Genomic DNA, 21,963 nt, shown 5'->3' with positions numbered 1-21,963 from the left:
TACCCCTCTCCCCCATCCAGAGAATTTTAAACTATGTTGATTATTTATTTATTTATTAAGAATAGCACAAAATGTTTTAAATCACCAAGCATTTAATTGCTATATAAACAGAACTACACAGGGAGATAAGAACAACGTTGGGCTCTTCCTATTAAACATCCAAGAGCTGAGTAAATAATAGGCCTGAGCACTATCAACATCTTGAAAGTTGAAGGAACTCAGCAGCGCGCAGGATCAGCCTCCAAAGAAGCAATTACAGCACAATACACCATGGGACCTAAACATCTAATTTAGGGGGCTGTGCAGCGTAACACTTCTTACATGGCTCAGATCTCACATTCTGACTCTGCCAGGAATAGGCATTTTGTTTTCTTCATTTTTTTATATTTTAAATAAAGAATTCTTTGTGCGGGCAAGAGATGCCAGAATGACAACCCTGGGGACTGATGTCCTCTGCACAGGTGCAGAACTACAACAGCATAGGCAGCACACACCAACACAACTCCACTCTGCCCTAGAGGGATGCCCTGAGGAGGAGTTAAGAGGGTAAAATCTATCTCTGGGGCCCATTCAGTCTTTGGACTCTCTGTCAAGATGGTGAATAAAGGGGGTCCAAATTAATGGCAGCTGTGATGTAGACATCTGTTCTGCTATGAATTCAAGTGAGATCCACCAATCTCATTTCATATAAAATAAAGAAATACAACATACTGTATATTTAAATATACAAGCCTTTAGTTAATATCACTACAAATGTAGGCTCCCAAAAGGATTATTTTCTAGAGAACTGTTTTCCTGTTCATTGCTTTTATAGTCTAAGCTCTTGTAAGACTACCAGATAAGTGCAAAGCACTAGACACTTGATGAAAACAACAGCTAGGAACGGAATGAAATTAAGGAGACAACATTAACTGGAGGGCAACTGAAAACTGTTACCAAAATTATCACACCTGGGTGCCTAATGGGGTCAAAGTAAAAAAAATAAGTGGATGTGAGGTCCCAGGGTGATGCTTTGGCAAATGTAATCGTTGGACGTATAAAGAGGGGAACAATGAGGGAGGTAATTTTAGGGGTGGTGAGACAGATCCTGGAATTCTGTGTGCAGTTCTGCATGCACATGTTGAAAAGGATGTTAAACAACTGGAGAGGGAACAAAGAAGAGCTACAAATATGATTTGTAGTGTGGAAAATAAATTCCTCACAGTAAGAGACTCAGAAAGCTCAAACTGTTTAACTTATTAAAAAAAGATCAAGAGGTGACTTGATTACTGTCTGAGTACTGTTTTGGAGAAAAAATACAAGGTATTAAAGGGCTCTTTAAATCTGGCAGAAGAGGCATAACAAATACCAATAACTGGTATCAAAGCCAGACAAATTCAAAGTCTATGATACAAATGCATACATTTGTAAACAGTGCCGGTAGTTATCCATTGCAACAAACTACCAATGGAAATGGAGAATTCTCCATCTCCAGAAGTCTTCAAATCAAGACTGGATGCCTTTCTGGAAGACATATTTTAGTCATGATGAAATTCTCTGGTCCTACAGGTAACCAAACAGATGATCGGATGGCCTCTTCTGGCCTTAAAATCTATGACACTAAAACAAGGTACTGAAATTCACTAGGCACCTAAATTAAGTGGTCTGATCTTCCAGGTGCTAAGTACCTGCAACATGCGTTGACATCCTTACACAAAGATGGCAGTTCAGATACTTACATTGAACCAGGTACCTATAAAAGCTGGAGACCAGGAAGAAATAACTAGTTTTCTTTTTAAAAAAAATAAAGAAAAGAAAAAGGAAAAGGAAAAAGAAAAATGAGAATTGAACAATATGAATTTCCCTGGTAAAAAAGGATGAATATATTTTTTTCAGTTGCTTCATACCATGACAACCCATAGGCACTTCCTAGATGTCCTCTGCTACCCGAATCAAAACTGTTTTGATGCAGGGGGCTGCACCGTGAAGGGAAAAGTCCAAGTATAATGAGATCAGAAGTGCAGAAAGGGCCCCAAATGCTTCAGATTAAACCTTTTGTTACTATCAAACATGCTGTTTTAATTCCTTAACCTTTTTAGGATTGATTGTCGTTTTAAAGGAAGGTGGCACAGACATCATGGGCTTGAACCAAAGCCCACTGAAGCCAATAGAAAGACTCCCGCTCACTTCAATGGCCTTTGGAACAGGCCCCGTTATAATAAAGGTGGAACACTGGTTACTTTATCCATGAAACAAACAGTGGAGTTGCTTGCACCTCCCTCTGAATCATCTGGTGCCGGCCCCTGTCAGAGACAGGGTGTTAGACTAGATACAACCAGTGACCATTGTGGCAATTGCTGTGTAATGCTCTCCTCTAGGTAAGCTCTGCAGTTTTGGTAAAAATCAGTTCTCTCTGTGCTGTCGGACTGGATGGCTCGAGGACACCAGCTCTCACCCAGCCAGTGCCAGGAGTTGACCAGAAGAATGTTCATGACCATTTGAGTAGCCCCTGATCTCAAAGCAGATTCCAGCTCACTGGTGTCACTGTATCACAAAAGCCACAGCTGGCATTAATTGCATCCATGGTAATCTTAGAGATACCAAGGACTGACTGGAGCTTGAAGGCTGAACTTGCTTGATCTGGGAGTATGTCACCTCTAGGGATGTTTGTAGGGTGAGAAAGCATGCCTTAGTGCAGCCTGTGAGGCATCTATTCTGGGGATAAATGGAGGACTTGATTCACCAGGACTGTCAATCCCACACTACAATATTTCTCTCTCTCACACACACACGTTTGGCAGCTGCTGCTAATTTCCAGGCAGGCAAAGTAGTTGGAATGTTACATGCATGCTTACTCAGATATGCAATGACAAAATAAATACACACTAATAACAATGCCTGCCACATATAGCACATATGCTATTGCTAAGATACAGAGCACTTTCCAGCACATGCTACTGAATATTTAGAAAGGAAGGATAGAACTCCAGATACACAGAGCATAAAAACCTCATGGGGGCGGGGGAGGGAGAAATCAGTAACACAGCTTCTCATGCAAATCGCTGCGCTTGGGACCAGAACTCTTGCACTCCAGCACTTACACACAATGTTATGAACCTTTTCTAGTGCACAAGAGGCTGCTAACGCCATCCTCCATCTTGCAGGCTGCAATACACATTGAACAGCACAGCATGTTCATAACCTGCTCTTATATACCCACTTCCCCCTCAAGCTTTCGAGAGTACACACCAAACTTTATTATTTAATAAATAGCACTAAGCAGCCTTAGTACAGTGCACTCAGCATTAACAGTATCTGCCTTTCTTTATGTGTCTGAATTCTGCAACAGATACTTGTGATTTCTATTATGAGAGGGGTAGCCGTGTCAGTCTGGATCTGTAAAAGCAACAAAGAATCCTGTGGCACCTTATAGACTAACAGACATTTTGGAGCATGAGCTTTCGTGGGTGAATACCCACTTTGTCAGATGCATGTCACCCACGAAAGCTCATGCTCCAAAACGTCTGTTAGTCTATAAGGTGCCACAGGATTCTTTGTTGCTTTTGTGATTTCTATGTGATGTTTTGAAACTGGTTTCCCCAACTCCACCCCAAAACAAGAGAATGAGATGAGTAATCTTAAATCCATGTTTCTGGTCCACTGAGAACTCCACTTCCATCATTAAAAATACTGCATGACAGATTTGGAAGAGAAATTGCCTGGTCAGGTATCCCCATCCCACATCTTGATTTTTCTGTAGTAGTGAGAAAAATATCCTGGACGGTTGAGCAAAAAGGGGATCCAGCAAGAAGATGGCAATCTAGAGCTGGTCAGGAATTTTCTAAGGAAATATTTCTTCAGTTGGAAAAATGCGGTGTAACAGACCCAAACCAGTGGGGTACAGGAGTCTGGTAGAAGGTGAATATACTGGTCACTGGATGAGTAGTTTTCTGTTCCCTGAGTGACCAGAGCAGGGGCTGCACTAAAGTAATCAGGAACCTGCTAGAACCAATTAAGGCAGACAGGCTGATTAGAACACCTGCAGCCAATCAAGGCAGGCTAGTCAGGGTGCCTGGGTTTAAAAAGGAGCTCACTCCAGTTAGGACAGAGGGGAGGAAGTGTGTGTGAGGAGCTGGGAACAAGAGGCGCAAGGATCTGAGAGGGAGAGGGTGTGCTGCTGGAGGACTGAGGAATACAAGCGGTATCAGACACCAAGAGGAAGGTCCTGTAGTGAGGATAAAGAAGGTGTTTGGAGGAGGCCATGGGGAAGTAGCCCAGGGAGTTGTAGCTGTCATGCAGCTGTTACAGGAGGCACTATAGACAGCTGCAATCCACAGGGCCGTGGGCTGGAACCCGGAGTAGAGGGTGGACCCAAGTTCCCCCCAAACCTCCCAACTCCTGATTAGACACAGAAGGAGTTGACCCAGACTGTGGGCAAAAGATCACTGAGGTGAGCAAATCTCCCAATAAGTGCAGGACCCACCAAGGTAGAGGAGGAACTTTGTCACAGCAGATTTGTCAAAACTGGAACTGTTTACAGGTATTTGAAAAATATTTGAAAAGTTCTGAAACTGCTGAAACATCTCATTTTGACATTTTTGAAAACAAAAGTTTTGTTTTCTGATTCAAAATTTCAGTTAATTTATACTAATAAAAGATTAAAATGTAAATGGTCAAAATTGAAACAAAATGTTCTGATTGATCGGATCTGAATTCCACTGCCCTCCCCCAACATTTTGACAATTTCATCCTAATTTGGGATGGGAGTGCGGGGGTGGGGGGGGAATCTAGAAAACAAGATGGGAAAACTGTTTCCTGCCCCCTCTCCTGATGTGCAGATGCCCTGCCTGTACCCATGACAGGAAATGTATGGGAACATGGGGCCCACTGGTGAATAGCAGAGGTCCTATCCCTGAAGCAGTACATTCCAACCACTTGTACACAGAATGCTACTTGAAGAACAGGAGTACTTGTGGCACCTTAGAGACTAACAAATTTATTTCAGCATAGACTGTTAGTCTCTAAGGTGCCACAAGTACTCCTCTTCTTTTTGTGGATACAGACTAACATGGCTGCTACTCTGAAACGTGTCAGAATGCTACCTGTACTTCAGGACTTCTGTATTTAGGCTTCCCTCAATCCTACTTGGGAGTGGACAGTCCTGTGAAGACAGGGACCGGCTAAATGTCATTTGTATTTGATTCGTACACAAATCTGGCATCTCTGAGATGTGTGAATTCATCCAAGTCTTGTCCAGAAACAGGCACCAAGTTTCAAATATGTCTGTGATCTTTCAGGTGCAACGTGGAACAAACTCTGACCTCTACAGCATGTGAGAGGGGTCATTCAATCAGCAATCTCAGGGCTGCAGCCATCAGTGCTCTAGGCCAAAACTTCATTCTTACAGCGATGACAGCAGTCAGGCTAGTGCACAGATGAAGAAGATACAGAGTCCCAAGTACATTCTGTTACTAAGGTTCCCTTCTGCACCCCAATCACACGTGAAAAACAAGCAGCACATATTGCACCTCTCTCCTTTTTCCTTTTACTCGGGGTAATTCACTGCTCCAGATACAGCTGCCTATACCAAAAAGGAATCCTTCATGAGGAGTCCAGTGTAAATATCAAGGAGGAAACTAAATGTCTTAAGCAATCCTTAAGTCAATTTCAAAGACTATTTCACTGTACAGTATTTAGCACTTGGATCACAAAACTCCATGAAAAAGCTGTAGGAAGCCCATAAAACATTCCCTAAATACTTCCATAATCAAGCACATTTCTGGTGGATTATGTTTCTACAACAAAAAAGGTAGCGTCTCAGACACAAGAATTGCTATGCTTGGCTGAGATTTTTCAGCTCTTGGTTTTGATTGGCACTACACGGACAACAGGTACAAATTAATTCCAATAGAAAAGGCTCACAAGCGACACTGGGATTCCACCCATGTCACTGATGATACTGGAAACAAAATAGAAAGCAGCACCATTCCTACAAGCCGGAGAAGCAGAAAAGTTATATTATTTACACTGTTAAAAGTCCATTCCTTAGCTTGTAAGCCACAGCTCAGTCAAGTATGATGCAGAAGCCACCCTATGCAATGAATTTCCCCTCAATCAAGGAGGCTAGAGATATTTCCCTAATGTCAGTTACAGATCATATTTTCCATTAAAAAAAATCTGAAAACTTTATAATTGTGTGTCTGGGGAGAAGGGAAAAAAAAATGAAGAAACCTCTGGATAATACCATATACATTTTTCTCATTCTTTAGAAAGTCTAGTTCAATGTCTGGCAGTTGCTAAACTCCAGTTCTATGTCACAATTATTTGTATTATAGTAGCACTCAGAGGCCTCAGCTGAGATTGGGGTCCTACTGTACAAATCCCTGCCCTGAGAAAGCTTAGAATCTAAGCGGACAAGACAGACAGACAAAGGAAGTATTATGATCTCCCTTTACAGGTGGAGAAGCCATATACAGAAATCAAAAGACTTCCCCACAGTCACACATGGAATTTGTTGCAGAGCCAGGCGTTGGGCCAAGCTCTCCTGAGTCCCAATCCACTGCCTTAACCACACTTAGCATTGGAAAGAGCAATGGAACTAAAGCATGTGCTAAATATGACATTTTTCAGTGAAGAATTGCCATGAGGAAATGAGAAAAATTAGACATGCAGAACCTCCATGTTAACTGAGGCACCCAAAGAACATGCAAAGGAAACTAGTTACTCCCTCCACCCAAACCATCTGATTATCTTATATTTCCTTAGTCACTAAGAACTTTCTTGGCCAGACATTCAAATCCATGTTTTGGATCTTAATATAAAACAGACATTTTATTAAACCACTTTCTCTGTCTGACCATGGAAGAAAAGGCCAAGTAAGCAGGCGACATTTTGGTAACTTAGTCCATGGAACAGCTTTGGAGTTTGTTAAAGCATCTTCATTGATTCCTTTCCTTTAAATAGCAATCATGATTAAGAAGCTGTCAACCCACCTGAAGCTTACAAGGTTTCCCTTTTTATAATCAGCCACGCCAAAACCTACTTATCAAAGTGTTTGCAATCCTCAGTTTTGGCAAAACCCTGTAAAACCAGATTAAGTCAACACTGGTGATGCAGGAGCAAGAGGGGAGACTAGGGATTGAAACAAAATACTGAGATTCAATTCAAGTTTGAGCTTCAGTCAAAAAGCATCAGCCAATGCTGCAATTTTATATATCCAAAAGAGTTGAAAGCCTATGGCATTCAAAGCAGCACAGCTCTCATGTGATCTCTGGGGAAAGAGGAGCAGAAGAATTAAATTCCACTGAGCCAAAAAAATGGCACCCAGCCTTTATATAACAGCTCATTTTGTACGGAAAGTTTTCAGTGACAGTGCATTTGGATCATTTTGGTTGAAGTGATACTGTCAGGTTCAAAATCATCCATATCTTCTATGACCCTAACATTGCAGATTATTTAGAGCTGAAAGGGTATATAAGTAACATTTACTTTTCATTTTGCTGCTTCTTTCTTACACTGTTCTGGGTTTCCATGAGGAAGAAAGCAGGTCACTTTCACAATCAGCTTCTCACATGCAATGATAGTAGGGCTGCAAAGGAGTACATTTAAATCCAAACAAAAAAGGTGATTTATGTCACTATTCAGGGCAGCTGCACATGTACTCCGCATCTGAGAGATTCAGTAAGGGCACCAATTCTCAGGCTTCCAGTTCCCCAGTCATTATCTCTAATGGGTGGAGACACGTGTTTCTCTCCTTCCTGAGTTTTTTCCAGGCTGCACAGTTCCCTGCCTACACTGTGATATCCCCAGCAATAGCAATTGCCTCAGCAGACCTGGTTTGCTTTCCTTCCTCTGAGGCTATAAACACCATGATTACTTACAGTTAAGTTACCACACAGCTCTTTCTAAGCAAGCACATTTATTTTTAAGGTAAAAGCACAACACAGAAAACATTAAAAACAATGAAAAACCCTTAAACAGACTTGCCAATAAGCTTACCAGAGGTCACTCTAGCTCTCACAAGGACTGTGTCAGGTGAGCAGTTCTTCAAATGCTACCAAGGGTTTGTTTTTTTTTCCCCTGTGGTCACAAGTCCATAACAGATGTTAGCTCAGAACAAGCACCCTCATGAATGAGTGAGTGTCTGGGGTCTTTGATCCAAGGAACAGGTAATTCATATACAAGGGGTTTCCTCTCTTTGCTTCAAAAGGATGAGTCCAGAAATGAGCATTTGCATTGCCCTCCACCCAAGTATTTCCTAGGAAACCCACTCAACTAAAAATTCTTTCTGGTCTGGACTATTGTTTAAGAGAGTCCTTTGACCTTTGTAATACCACTTTGCAGGTTTACATTAGTCACATCTTCCCCTCAGAGAGCATACATACAATCCCACAATAATACATAAACAAACATTCACTTTTTAATACCATGAGCTCCTAAGATACTTAAGACTTAGAATTGGAGCAGAAACTTTCTGATGAAAATTAAAACAAATTGTGACAGATATGGTAATTTCCTGCAATATCCTGGACAAAAACTTTATCAAATTAAGTTTGTGCGTTTGTACTGCATCTAGCACAATGGGGTCCTGGTCCATGACGAGACCTCTTAAGTGCTACTGCAATACAAACAATTACAAGATTTAATATAAAATTATGATTTTTTTTTAAATAAAACCCTTTTGGGTCTAAGCCATCTGACCCTTTAAGGCTCTATCAGTTATTTCATTACAGTCCCTGATTAAGAAGATTAACTTAAATATGAATTTACACTATAGACCACAGTGGGAACACTGGGGAAGAGAAAATAATTTTAATCAATATATTTGCACATGATTAAATACAGGCAGGCTTATTACAGCTACCATCTCTCCGTGTGTCTGTACTTTAGCAGTCAGCATTCCTGGGCAGCTGTTATACACCTTCATGGCTTGAGGCACTGATCCCAGGCAGATGAGATCTGTTCACACATTAGCACCAGCATCAGCTCTGCTGGAAGCTGTTCACCTGCAAAGCTGGCTGGCTGAATTGCACAATGGAGATGACTAGGATGGGGAAAGACAGAGCAATGAGTGAATAAACAGCAGCCGCCCCCCCCCCCCCCAAGGTGAAAAACCACTGAATATATCTAGCATCATACTTTTCCAAGATTAGGAACCTGCTGTGTCAATAGAAAGGGAGAGCCCAAACCCTGATTCCTGGCACAAGATTAGCACAAGCACTCACCCCCTTCACAGCTGAGAACTTTGCAAGCCCCACCCTGAAATCCAGTTCTGACATCTAACTGATGGATCAGGAACTCCATTCACAAATCCAGCTGCTCTAATGGCCAAAGACCACTTCAATAGTTGGAAACCATTTTTTATAGTGGATTTTTAAAAAATAAAATACAACAAATGCTGTATGAGTCTCCACCCTCCACTCCTGAGAGATGCATTTTAAACCTTCCAAACAGCTTTATGAAGTGAAGATAAACTCAAGTAGTTGGGAAGAGAGAGAAAGTAAATGAGGAGCACACAGAGACCCTGTACTACTTTAAGGGGGGGGGGGGAGGGGCGGCGGTGGAAAAGTGTGTGGAACAGAATGCAGGGGCTGGGGGAATTTACATGTAAAAGGAAGCTAATCCAGAATAACATTTACAGCAGCAAGTTTATTCATAATACTTAGCATTTCTAATTAGCTTTACACACTAATTTATCCTCACAGCAGCCATATGTGGTATGAAGTTACTACCCCCATCTTACAGATACAGAAAACTGAAGCACAAAGAAAATAAGTGACTTGCCTCGGGTCACACAACAATAGAACTGGGGTTTGAACCTAGAATTCCTAATTCCAAGTCCTCTAACCATTAGATTAAGTTGCATGTATTTATATTTCAAAAGCCTTGAAAATGGCCCTCAGAAGTGAGTTGTTAGGGGTTCCCCATGGACGCCCAGGATCTATCCTTTCACTTTATAATAGTCCCACAGCTGCAGCATCCAATATTCTCCTCAAGATTAAACAGATCACAACAGGCTGCCAGGCCTACATTTTCCTCCCCATTTCCCCTGCAGCCAGGAGGGCTTTGTATTTTACCCCTTCACTTTCGCATCTAGCCTTCACCCCTCTTTCCTCCTCCTCACTGTATTTAGGTGCGCCTTTGGGAAGGCTAAAGCAATGAAGTAAGTTTTATGCTTTTCTCTGTGGGCCAACAGGTTTGTGGCCATTCTAATTCCCTCTGGTGAGGTGCTCTAGCGGGAGTGGCTCTGAAGCCCAGTCTCCTGCACTCAAGGCTGACAGCTTTATCACTGCTGAGGAAGGACATCATGGTCACAGAGAGAGAGAAACCCTCCAAACTACCCAGGGAAGGCCTTGAGAATTAGGCCAGAGTTTGAATTAGAGCTGGTATTCCACAGGGAGCCTGTACAGTAAGCAGAGCACAGGGGCCATGTGCTGGCTGGTGCTTCAGGTGAGACTGGCTGTTCTGGACTAGGAAGACTTTTTCTCAGTGCTGGAGTGCTCAGATGTCCTTTGCGTTACAGTCGTCAAGCAGGGAAGTCATGTCACAAAAGGCATGGAGCACCATGGAGCCCATTAAGCATTCAGCAGGATCGGGAGGAGAACTTTCATCTAGCCAGTCTCAGGTGAAGGAAATGTTTTTTGCAGCTGTGCCCTATTTGAGCATCAACAAGAACCCACACAGATCCCTCCCTCCCCCGGCTATCAAGCATTTTAACAAGCCAGGGACTGGCTCCCGCCATACAAGGTAATTCATCCAAAGCCTTTCTGTGCACAGGGTAAAAAGATGGCACCATGCACTGTCTAAACACAGTATGCAAAGCACCAACATACCATGAGATCTAGGTTTGCCCGTCTCAAGGGTGCACTGTTCCAAGTGGCTGAGAACTGGTTTAAGGGCCTGTCAAGAACCCATGCTGCAATTTCCTCCTCTGTCTCAGCTAATAAATCTCGTGGCGTGTCTGCTTTTCCTGAATCCAAACTTTATGAGGTGAATACATTTTATGGAATGCTTGGCTGCCAAGGCAGCCAAGACCTGGAAACTTGATGCTTGACCCCAGCAATGCACAATGGGCTGATAGCCGCTCTGCAAAGGGCTAACAGTAGTTTCTACACTTTAGAAAGAGCTCTCTCATAGGTCCATTTCCACTACCCCATCACTTGGATCTCCTATTGCTTGGCTCTTAAAACTTCTTTTTCCTTTTTAAATTCAGTTGACCATCAGAACCCTTCCCCAGGGTGTTTCACAAATCAGAGTATGAGAAACAGCGGCTTAGTGCCACCCTGTTATCCCATTGCTTTTCCACTTCTGCTTCTAACAGCCACGCTCCCTTGGTGTCTTGCTAACAGGCCTACAAAACTACAGCAATTTGAGCACAAATTCAGCAAGTCTGAGATGCTACCTTATACTTCAAAACAAACTACAGTGGAATTCCCTTAAAGTAGGGGCCACCCAAACATTTCCATGGTGCGGACCACATTTCAACAGTGTCTTGTGGGTACCTCCCTGTCAATTCACAACATACTTGTGGCTACTTTAGCAAGTACTTACATGAAAAAGCAGTATCAGTAAGAGTTTTGATATAATTTCTAGCCATCTATTAATCTAGTTTTGAATCAAGAAACAAAGGGGAAGAGAGCCAGTATCATGGGATGAGACATGAGCTCTCCACAGATTACCAGCAAGTGCGCCACAGGCCAGAGTTTGGGAACCTGTGCCCTGAAGCTAGTTTATTAATCAAATGAAAACAAAAAGACTGATAGAGTTGCAAGAGCCATCACAGGGAGATCCATTTTCAAAGCCCAAATTGCAATGCCAATAATCCAGACATCTCCACAAGCAATGAGAAAGGAGTTTAATTGGGCTGCAATCCTAATACATGTCTCAGATTACATTAGGGATGTCTCCTCCCTGGGGAGATTCAACCTGACCATCTGCAAGGTGAGGTTCTTGCACGTACCTTGGAAATGAGTTCATCGTGATTGGCAAGATGAGCCCTGCAGTGAATGCAGCTATAGGTTCTGTGGCATGAAGGCAGATATGCCTGGAAAGTCTTGGACCTCGTCATCTTCACCATTGGAGCCACTGAATGTTGCGTAAACTCTGGGGTAGCCCAGGAGGCGCTCCCACAAGAAGGGTCGCACGGAAAACAGCGGAAGACACAGGTAAAGGCCGTGGTTTGGTAGGTGATGGGTGTGGGGCAGGCTCCACACACTGGTGATGGCTTCAGAGGAAGAGATTCTGGTAGAGGCAAAGGGTGGATTCACATGGACCTAAGTTTAGAAACAAAAGAATAAATAGCATAGCTAATAGCTTCAAATTCACACCAGACAAACAGACACTACCTGGGAAGGTGACTTCCAATGACGGTAGAGTTTGGATAACGGTCTATTGTTAGAGCATAAGGTCCATGGAGGAGTTAGAAGAAGGCTACAGTAAGAGGGACTCGTTCTATTCCCGGTTCTATTCCTGGCCACTGCCCTGCTGTTAGATCTTAGTCAACTCGCTTCTTCCTTCATTTATTCCTATCTAAGGTACTTATCTGGCCCCTTTACCATAGTATCTGAGCAGCTCACAGTTTAGTGTAGTAAAGAACAAAACTGTCAGACACACAGATGAATGTAATTTGTTGGAGAAGAGCCAACATGGTTTTTGTAGAGGGAAATCATGCCTCAATCAATCTACTACAATTCTTTGAGGGGGTCAACAAGGGGGACCCAGTGGACATAGCGTACTTAGATTTTCAGAAAGCCTTTGACAAGGTCCCTCCCCAAAGGCTCTTAAGCAAAGTAAGAGGTCATGGGATAAGAAGGAAGGTCCTCTCATGGATTGGTAACTGGTTAAAAGATAGGAAACAAAGGGTAGGAATAAATAGTCAGTTTTCAGAATGGAGAGAGGTAAATAGTGGTGTCCCCCAGAAGTCTGTACTGGGACCAGTCCTATACAACATATTCATAAATGATCTGGAAAAAGAGGTAAATGGTGAGGTGGTAAAATTTGCGAATGATATAAAATTACTCAAGATAGTTAAGTCCCAGGCAGACTGCAAAGAGCTACAAAATGATCTCTCAAAACAGAGAGACTGAGCAACAAAATGGCAAATGAAATTCAATGTTGATAAATGCAAAGTAATGCACATTGAAAAACATAATCCCAACTATACGTATAAAATGATGGGTTCTAAATTAACTATTACCACTCAAGAAAGATCTTGGAGTCATTGTGGATAGTTCTCTGAAAACATCCACTCAGTGTGAAGTAGCAATCAAAAAAGCAAACAGAATGTTGGGAATCATTAAGAAAGGAAAGATAAGAATACTGTGTGCAGATGTGGTCTCATCTTAAAAAATATATACATATGTATGTGTATATATAGATATAGGAATTAGAAAAGATTCAGAAAAGGGCAACAAAAATGATTAGGGGTATGGAACAGCTGCCATATGAGGAGAGATTAATAAGACTGGGACTTTTCAGCTTGGAAGAGATGACTAAGGGGGATACGATCGAGGTATATTAAATCATGACTGTTGTGGAATAAGTAAATAAGGAAGTGTTATTTACTCCTCATAACACAAGAGCTAGGGGTCACCAAATGAAATTGTTTTAAACCTGCTGCCTATTAAACAAAACGAAGTATTTTAATCACACAATGCACAGTTACTATGTGGAACTCCTTGCCAGAGGATGTTGTGAAGGCCAAAACTACAACAGGGTTCAAAAAAAAAAAAAAAAAAGAACTAGATAAATTCATGGAGGATAGATCTATCAATGGCTATTAGCCAGGATTGACAGGGATGGTGTCCCTAGCCTCTATTTGCCAGAAGCTGGGTGACAGCGGATGGATCACTTGATGATTACCTGTTCTGTTCATTCCCTCTGGGGCATCTGGCATCAACCACTGTCAGAAGACAGGATACTGGGCCAGATGGACCTTTCGTCTGACCCAGTATGGCCGTTCTTATGTGTTTATCCTCATAACACTCCTCTGGCGCTATGGAAGTGCTATTATATATGTTTTATAGATGGGGCATTGAGACACAAAGAGAATAACTGACCTCCCTAAGATCACACAGAAGCCTGTGGGAGAATGCGGAAGCGAAGCTTCCCAAGTCCCAGGCAAGTGCTCTACCCACTAGGTCATCCTTCTCTTCCTACCCCAGTTTCCCCATGTGTAAATGGAGAATTAACAAAATATGCCCACCTTGTACATATTGTAAGTTCCAAAGAGGGATGCCACTATATAAGTGCAAGATACCATTTAGTGCCTTGCCCCCTAAACATCAAGTAGTGGCTATGCTTAGCTGAAAGGGGAATTGTTAGGCATGTGACCAATCACTGTCAACACACTTTTTAGGATCCAATATATTTAATGTAACCAGTTCAGAGCACAAGATCTTTCAGCAACTCCTACATCAGTATGTTATACAATATATAAAAATGGTTTCTTTGTATCTTTAGATGGGGTGGAAAGAACATACCCTAAGAAGGGAGCAGCTCTCTCCATCCCCCCTCCCCCACCCCAAAAAGAAAAAGTGACGTGTGTTCAAAAAATTGAGGACTCTGACTGCTCCTCCCAATAGGATTTTTCCTTTTTATAAAATATGTGATTTTCTTGTTGTTCTCCTGAATTTGCACTGTGTGGGTCAGACAAATACAGCAAGATTTATTTATTCTCACAATAAGCTGATTTATAGTGGAAATTCCTGAGTGACCCAAACAAAGCTGCACAAGAGATGGTCTCCATGCTGGCAGTAGTAACTCGCCTGAAGCATAGCTGATTATCTTCCAGGTCAGCTTGGTGATTTAGGCTGGATTTATTTATTTAAAATGGCTCAGTATTGCAGTATATTAAGCCAGTTTTGCTACTGCTCAGATGGATGTGCTGTACTACATCAATGACCAAGAACATGGCAGGGTGGGAGGGATAGAGTGGCTGGATCTGGACTAATCTAGGAAGCTGGATCTTTCTCTCACACTTGCAAAAAGGCTGAATAGTCTGCACAGCATGTAGAGAAATCATGAAGCTATTCAGAAAGCAGAGGTAGAGCTTCAGTAGGAATGATATAAAACAGAGTGGGGCATCCAGCTTGGGAGGTCTCTTATGCTCCCTATAGCTCTGCTACTGCCTATGATAAGTTAAAGCAGATCAATGCAATGGGGCAATTCCCTTAGAGGGGAAACGAAGAAGCCAGTTAAACATTTACAACCCACAAAGCCAAACACATAGCCACTGATTGCTAGAGAGCCCTCCTCGGGTCCACATTCAGGACAATGGGTAAAATCTGCAAAGGTGCCTACATGATTTAGACATCTATTTTCAAAGTACTTAAGCTCCTAAGTAACTGCTGAAAACAGGCCTTACGTACCTAAGTCACTTCGGCTCTTCTGAAAAGTGTATCCAACACATCTTCCCTGCCATTGCCAACACCTAAAAGCAAAGCATTTTACTTGCAACTCTTACAGTAAATAAATACCACGTGCATCTAATAACTATGCAAGGAAAGTTCTAAGAAGCTCACCAATCTATGCTAAATGCAACACAAGGCAGGGCCAAAAAATGATGATTTAATAGGGCTGGGGAGTGCCCAGAGGTAGATATTGATAAGAAATCAGTTATAAAACTAATCAGAAATGTGGTCTCTTTGGATAGTGTTGTCACTTCTTGTGCTCCCTGAAGCAATTTCTCTCTTCCCTGCCGGGCCCCGCACACAGAGCTGCCCTGAGTGCGTGCGTGACAGGATTCTTATTCACTCTGCAAATTGCTGATGAGGCAGATCTATCATCATTATACTACTCAGCAAAAACAGACTAATCAGATTAGTCCTTTCACGTTAAAAATAAAGGGAACCTGGTGAGAACTGTTCTAACACAGACACGCAGCTTTGAAATCCTATAAGACTGATCCAGCTCTCACTGAAATCAATGGGAGTCTTTCGCTTGGCTTCACTGGGAGTGGGATCAGGTGATAGTAGGATCCCTGCAAATCCACAGATATCCACATCATATCTGCAGGGCATGTCTGTGGATCGCAGATGGATGTGGATCCAAATTTTGGATCTGCACAGGGCTCTAGCGAGGTTGGCTCTGCAAACTACCTACTTTCTCAGTGCTGTAAGCAGAGTCACAGCTCTGAATTACAGCAGTCAACAGGGCCTGTCTTTTGTCACAAATCAGAGAAATGAGAGCCACCACACGTACACAAGGACTTTCAAGACTGAGATTGTGTTGGGTTAGAGAGCACTGGTTTCCCTCTATGGTGAAAAGTGCTTAGGGGGTTATATGCTCAGACCTGAATTCAGGATTAAGATTACATGATGACAGGAGCAAGACAAGTAAACATATAGAGGAATCTGTTCTGCTCCCTATTCTTTTGATGTAGGCAAGTGGAACACGTTCCCAACTGTCCTGAACTGAGCGCCAGCATTCATGGTCATAAGACAACAGAACCACCCCCAAATTCCAAACTCCTGATTCAGTATTTGATACTAAATCCTAACTAACTTGGAGCCCAGAATGCGTGAGCCATGCACCTTGCCATCCAAGAGCAGGAAAGCAGGAGACGAAAAGTGCTCCTACTTGGGCCAAATGCAGCTGGATTCCAAGGCAAAGAACCAAACCCTGTCAGAAAGGAACAGAATAGTGAAAAGACCAGCTGGAGGAAAGTGACAGTGGAAAAAAGACTGGCAAGTGCTTTACCTTATTTCCAAGGTTTATACAGCAGCCGTGTCTGGCTTCTCATTCTGATTGCTTTCAAAATCATGCATGTAAGAGAGACAGTGTAACTTTATCTCTTCTTTTCTGCAGGAACGGCAGGGAATATACTAACAGGCTGTTTTGTCCCTCTCTCCCCCATACCCTAAAGCCAATTCAGATCTCATTTCTGACTGACCCCTAAGATAGCAGCACTGGCTCTGTACTGCACCATTAGTCAGAAAAAAAGCAGCCAGTGGAGTGTCTCAACCAAAAGGGATGCATAAACAATGTCTAGACAAAACCTAGAGGAAACAGTCATGGTGATCTCCGCTGTTAGCTGCCTACTCTTCCTACCCAAGGTAATTGAACAATGGAACATAGGAACCACAGTTAGAATGGGGAGGTATCACAGGCACCTTTAAGGGGAGATTGGCCCAGACACACCTGTGCTATAATTAATTAGTTGCTTCCTACCCTAAGAGGGGCTGGATTAAAGTGGGTCAGGTGAGAGTTAATGGATACCTGGGCCTTACAAGAGGGCTGAGAAAGCTCATTTTGGAGAATGGAACCACGAGGAACAGGCAGGTTCCCAAGGAAGACCCTGAGTATGGTACTCTAGGAGAACCAGCCTGGGAGCTAAGTGCTCTATCCCAGAAACAGGCCCTGAGAACAGGATCCAGAGGGTGGGCTGAAGAGAAGCCTCCATGGCAGAACAGAAAACAAAAGAAGAGTTTTGACTTTTGCTACTCCAGAAGGGATTAAGTGTTTTGTTTTTAAATCAATTTGCCAGAAGGCTAAACCACATCTCTAGCACAGACCGGTATGTGGAGAGCTGAGGGGACCCATCTCAGAGAAGGAAACTGAGGCAGGGAGCACCAACAGTGCCATGGTTGACCAGCTAAGGGCACTTTTGGCAGCCATGACCTATGCGAGGAGGAGACACTGAAATGGAGTTAGTCTAATTGGGGAAGGGAAGGAATAAAAATACTTGGCACTTGTACAGTCCTTTCCACCATCAAAGCATGTTAATGTTTGTAACTTATCAGCTTTCACAACATGCCTGAAGTGGGTAAGTATGGTCTCAATTTCACAGGTGGGGAAAAAGGAACAAAGAGTTTAAGTGAGATAATATCTGAGCAAGGGGCAGAAATTCCTGCTCTCATGACTAGACCACTCTCTCTGCTGAATATAAGACAGAATGCTCACAAATAGTAAACTAAGATCTTGGTCATCTGCTAGGATTGTAAAATAGCTTTAAAAAGCCTTAGTTAGCTCTGAATACATTAGTAGGTGTGACTAACTTTAAATTTATATTTTATACATGTTATTTATTGTTACACCCACAAAAAGGTTCAGAACACAACACTGTTACCATCTTATGGCCTAGTGCTATCACCATTAAAAGGGAGGGAAGTGCTAGTCAAAAGAGTCTGTCTTTTTAGCCCAGGAGAGCACTAGCACAAAGTTCTAAGAGCCTCAAGGTACATCTGCACCGCAAAGAAAAACCCCTGGTGCAGCATCTCAGAGCCCAGATCAATTGATTTTGGCTTATAGGGCCAAAAATAGAAGTGTACATGTTCCATTCAAGCTGGAGCCTGGGCTCTGAAATCTAGCAAGGGAGTGGTGGCTCTTGGAGCCTGGGCTCCAACCTGAGTTGAACTGTCTACACTGCTATGTTTAGGCCCACAAACCAAACCCCACGAGCCCAAGTCAATTGGCCGAGCTCTGAGACTCAGCGCTGCAGGTTTTACTTTGCAATGTAGATATACCCTAAGTCCTGCTAAAATGTCACCTGAAAAATGTGTAGAATAGTAGACTGTGGTCTCAATATACCACTCCCACCATCACCAAGGGTTTGCGTTCTTTTCTTCTGCAGTAGATACAAGCATAACTGGGCAGTAATGAGTCAAATACAGTTAATGCATCGTGGCAATCTCACTCAGTCAAATACAGGACAAGAACAAAGTCATGATCCTAGGCCATGCCGTCTAGCAGCCACACAATCTAGCATTACTCATCTTCCATGCTGGTGGCATTTGCTCTCTCTGCTATTGGCTGGTCTCCATTGCATTAACACCTTTCTGTAAGACAAAGCCTTTGTAAGAAAAAGCGTTTATTATTTTAACAATAAAAAGCACAAATACAGACAGGGAGGGGCACACACAATGGTCACCACCAGCTGCCTCAGTGTCCACTCTACCTGACTGAGACCATAGCAACAGGAGTCTACATCCTTCCAATAAAGTCAATACTTAGAGCCAAATTCATTGCTAGGATAGGCCCATTGAAGTTAGCGAAGCTGGAGTTTGAGCCTTGGATTTAAATAATCAGGGAAAAAACATGTTACAAAACAAAACAAAAAAACCACCACACCACACTAGTGTGTGCCGGGGGTCCTGGAGCGTAATCCTACAGCAACCCTTTCCCACAGCTAACCATCAATGAGAATTGCTAGAACATGGTGTGTGTTTTTTTACAGGCACGTGTCCCTTTTTTAGGGGCATGCTGTCTAATACTCCAGGATAATCAATCAGTTAATGCATCTCTCTATAGGAACTAAACATGCCAGGTGTTTGTGATCAGACTGATGTTTATCCAAGAGCTTCTTCAGCAAGTATTCACTCATACCTCCACACACACCCAGTCCTCCATGGCAGCTTTTCTCATGAGGCTGCTCACCCATGAAGGAAATACAGTCATGGTTGGGACAGGAAAAACAAACAACAATTAAGTCCATCCCAAACACCGGCATCCTTATAGATGCATGCTAGACAATGCTGCTGCCTGAAGCAGGTCACACACAATGGCTGAAAATATAAATAAGTCTAGTTTTTCTTAAAACTCATATCTATTGCAGTTAAGGGGTCGGGCCTTTTTCATTTCATTTTCAGAAAGAAAACACAGCATGGAAACTTTTTGAGAGGATGAAGATGAGAAATGCTAATCAGTTAAATATAGGACAGGGAATGCTTGGATACAGAGTACTTAAAAAACCTGTCCGTTTGGAAACCAGAGACTCCCTTCTTGGGTATCTCCAGTCATGAATATGAGGAGATACTGATGTACCTGCTCCCCGGGTGTAATTCCAGTGCAGGGCATCCAACTTCAAAGAGCTCTTTGTCTCATCAGGGTCATGGACTGTAGCCACCAGGCTCTCACTTATGGTTCTATCAATTCCTTGAGGTCATTCATTCACTTGTCATGGAGCTTTAGGTTGGGTTAGCCACAGGATGAAGCTAGTTTGGGTGCTGATTTGTACACTGCTGCTTAAAAGAGGAAGGATGTCTTCTGGTGAACACACTGGTCTGGGACACAGAAAACCTAGGTTCAATTCCCAGCTGTGCCATTGTCTCTCTTTGTGACCTTGGACAAGCCTCTTAATACAGATCATCAAAGGCACTTAGCACCCAGCACTGCAAACAAAAAAACAAAAACAAAAACCAAACCACACAACTCAGTGGAACTAAGATGTCAGTACACAGGTTCATAGAATCAGGTCATTGATCTGCCTGGGCCTGGAAACCAGGGATAAAAATACGATTTTTTTCATATCTTGTCTAGTCAGATGCTCTTTGGAGCCTGGATCGTGTCTCACCATGTGTATGTACAGCACCTAACCCAATGGGGTCCCAATCTCAAGCCCACTGTAATATAGAGATCTTCAAAGACCATTCGGTAGCAAATGATTGTTTACACCACAGCTGGCCAGTCACTGCTTCTTGGAAAGACAGTGTCTTACACATGACTATCAGTCATCAAACTGTCTGCACTGTGCATACAACTTGAGTCTTTTTCTCACTTGATTCTAATATTTGGGTTTATTTCACTCATCAAGGCAATGTAGCATGATGAGAATCAAGCCAGCAAGAGGCTTGCAATTCAGATTTCTCTAGTGCCCACCTATGATGGAAGAGATTGTACAGTGACAGTTCTATCATGGACAAAGAAGGATGTACACGCAACTCTGCAGCACTGTACACGCAACTGTGCACCCCATTCTGAGGGTGGATAGTCAGGTGATTCATTATCTACAGCATTAAGTCAGGTGTCTCCCTGCCCCACCAAGCATGCAGTTTTGTTAAGGATAGGCCCCTACCTAGATTTGTATCCTTTTTGGGAAAATACTGTGGTAATTCGTCAGCTTTAAGTTTACTCTCATAATAAACCTTAATTATCTGGCACTTTCCATTTCAAAGCTTTCACATTAGTTAGTGGCTTACACTAACACCCACTCCATGCACGGCTATACTCTTCTGATTTAGCACGAACCTATAACAATGCCAGACATTCACATTTTATGGTATTCCTATTAAAGTTGTAATCTTATATTCTGCCCAAATCATGGGTCAAAATGGGACTGAATCTCAACATCTTTATGAACTGACAGTTTTATCTGGAGGCTGCCATCTTTTGCTCAAGAATCTGAATCTTTATTTAAAAAAATTAAGGTTTAAGTCTTATGGATGCAAAGAAAACCTTCAAAATATGAACCAGATTTAAACTGGACACATCTGTTTGAGTCTGCAGATGACTGACACAATAGTTCTAAGAGGGGTGAACTGCCCCTAGTAGGAATTCTAATAATCAGTTTAATGTCAACCTTCTTATTTCACTGCTGATCCAAACATGCAAGAAAGAGGAGGGATGTTCCTATGAAGATTTGCACAATCTGCTGCAAATGGTGTTTAATTCTGCAATCTTTTAGTTTTGGGGTGCAACCTTAGAATATCACCATCTGTTCCTGTTTCCCCTAACCCTTCTCAGTCTGACCACTTGCTAGAAACAGTCAGCAAGGATAGTCTATCCTATTGATGTAGCACTGGCAACCAGAAATCCTGGGGGAGAGAAGATTCTGTAGCATCAGACAGAACTTGAATGGGCTCTCATGCTTGAGAAGATGAGCATAAGAGCTAAATGTGGGAGGCTCTGAAATCAAGGGTAATTAGCTCCAATTCAGACAGGAACCGCCAGGGGAATCCAGAAAAGGGGTTTAAAGAGGATCGAGGCAGAGACAACAAACCCTTTAATTCCTTCACCCTCATAGCTCTGAAATGCATCCACCAAGATTCCAGTTAAACACCAGATGATGGGACATTCCATGCAGCCTGTCAATAATGTTTCTTAATCAAACAGAGTAATCACTGCTATGTGAGGTGGACATGCACTTCCTTAGGGGCAGTGTGTAAGCTCCGTATGGCATTCCTGGGCCTTCTGGCCCAAAGAGACAGGGAACACTAACAATGGAAATCATGACAGACTGGCAGCAAGGGTTGTTCGCATTTTCTTCTG

The 21,963-nt window shown here is 42.6% G+C and overlaps 1 protein-coding gene across 11 annotated transcripts in view; it reads right to left on the bottom strand.

Annotated features, from left to right (window-relative positions):
- YPEL2 (yippee like 2) overlaps positions 1–12,239 on the bottom strand; it is a 119,621-nt gene extending 107,382 nt beyond the window's left edge. For 10 of the 11 annotated variants that reach the window (XR_003996953.1, XR_003996951.1, XR_003996952.1 and 7 more), the window contains exon 1: positions 11,939–12,140. Coding sequence is in view for 2 of the 11 variants with exons in the window: in XM_030536614.1 (XP_030392474.1) it covers positions 11,939–12,055 (117 nt within the window). In the remaining 9 variants the exon portion in view is untranslated. Of the gene's footprint in view, positions 1–11,938 lie in introns of all 11 variants that reach the window. The other variant, XM_030536616.1, reaches the window with a different exon arrangement.
- Positions 12,240–21,963: the final 9,724 nt, after the last annotated feature.

Source organism: Gopherus evgoodei, chromosome 17, assembly GCF_007399415.2.
Source record: "Gopherus evgoodei ecotype Sinaloan lineage chromosome 17, rGopEvg1_v1.p, whole genome shotgun sequence".
Taxonomy (NCBI): Eukaryota; Metazoa; Chordata; order Testudines; family Testudinidae; genus Gopherus; species Gopherus evgoodei.
Note: the sequence above shows the minus strand (reverse complement) of the source record. Positions and strands in the feature narration are given on the sequence as shown.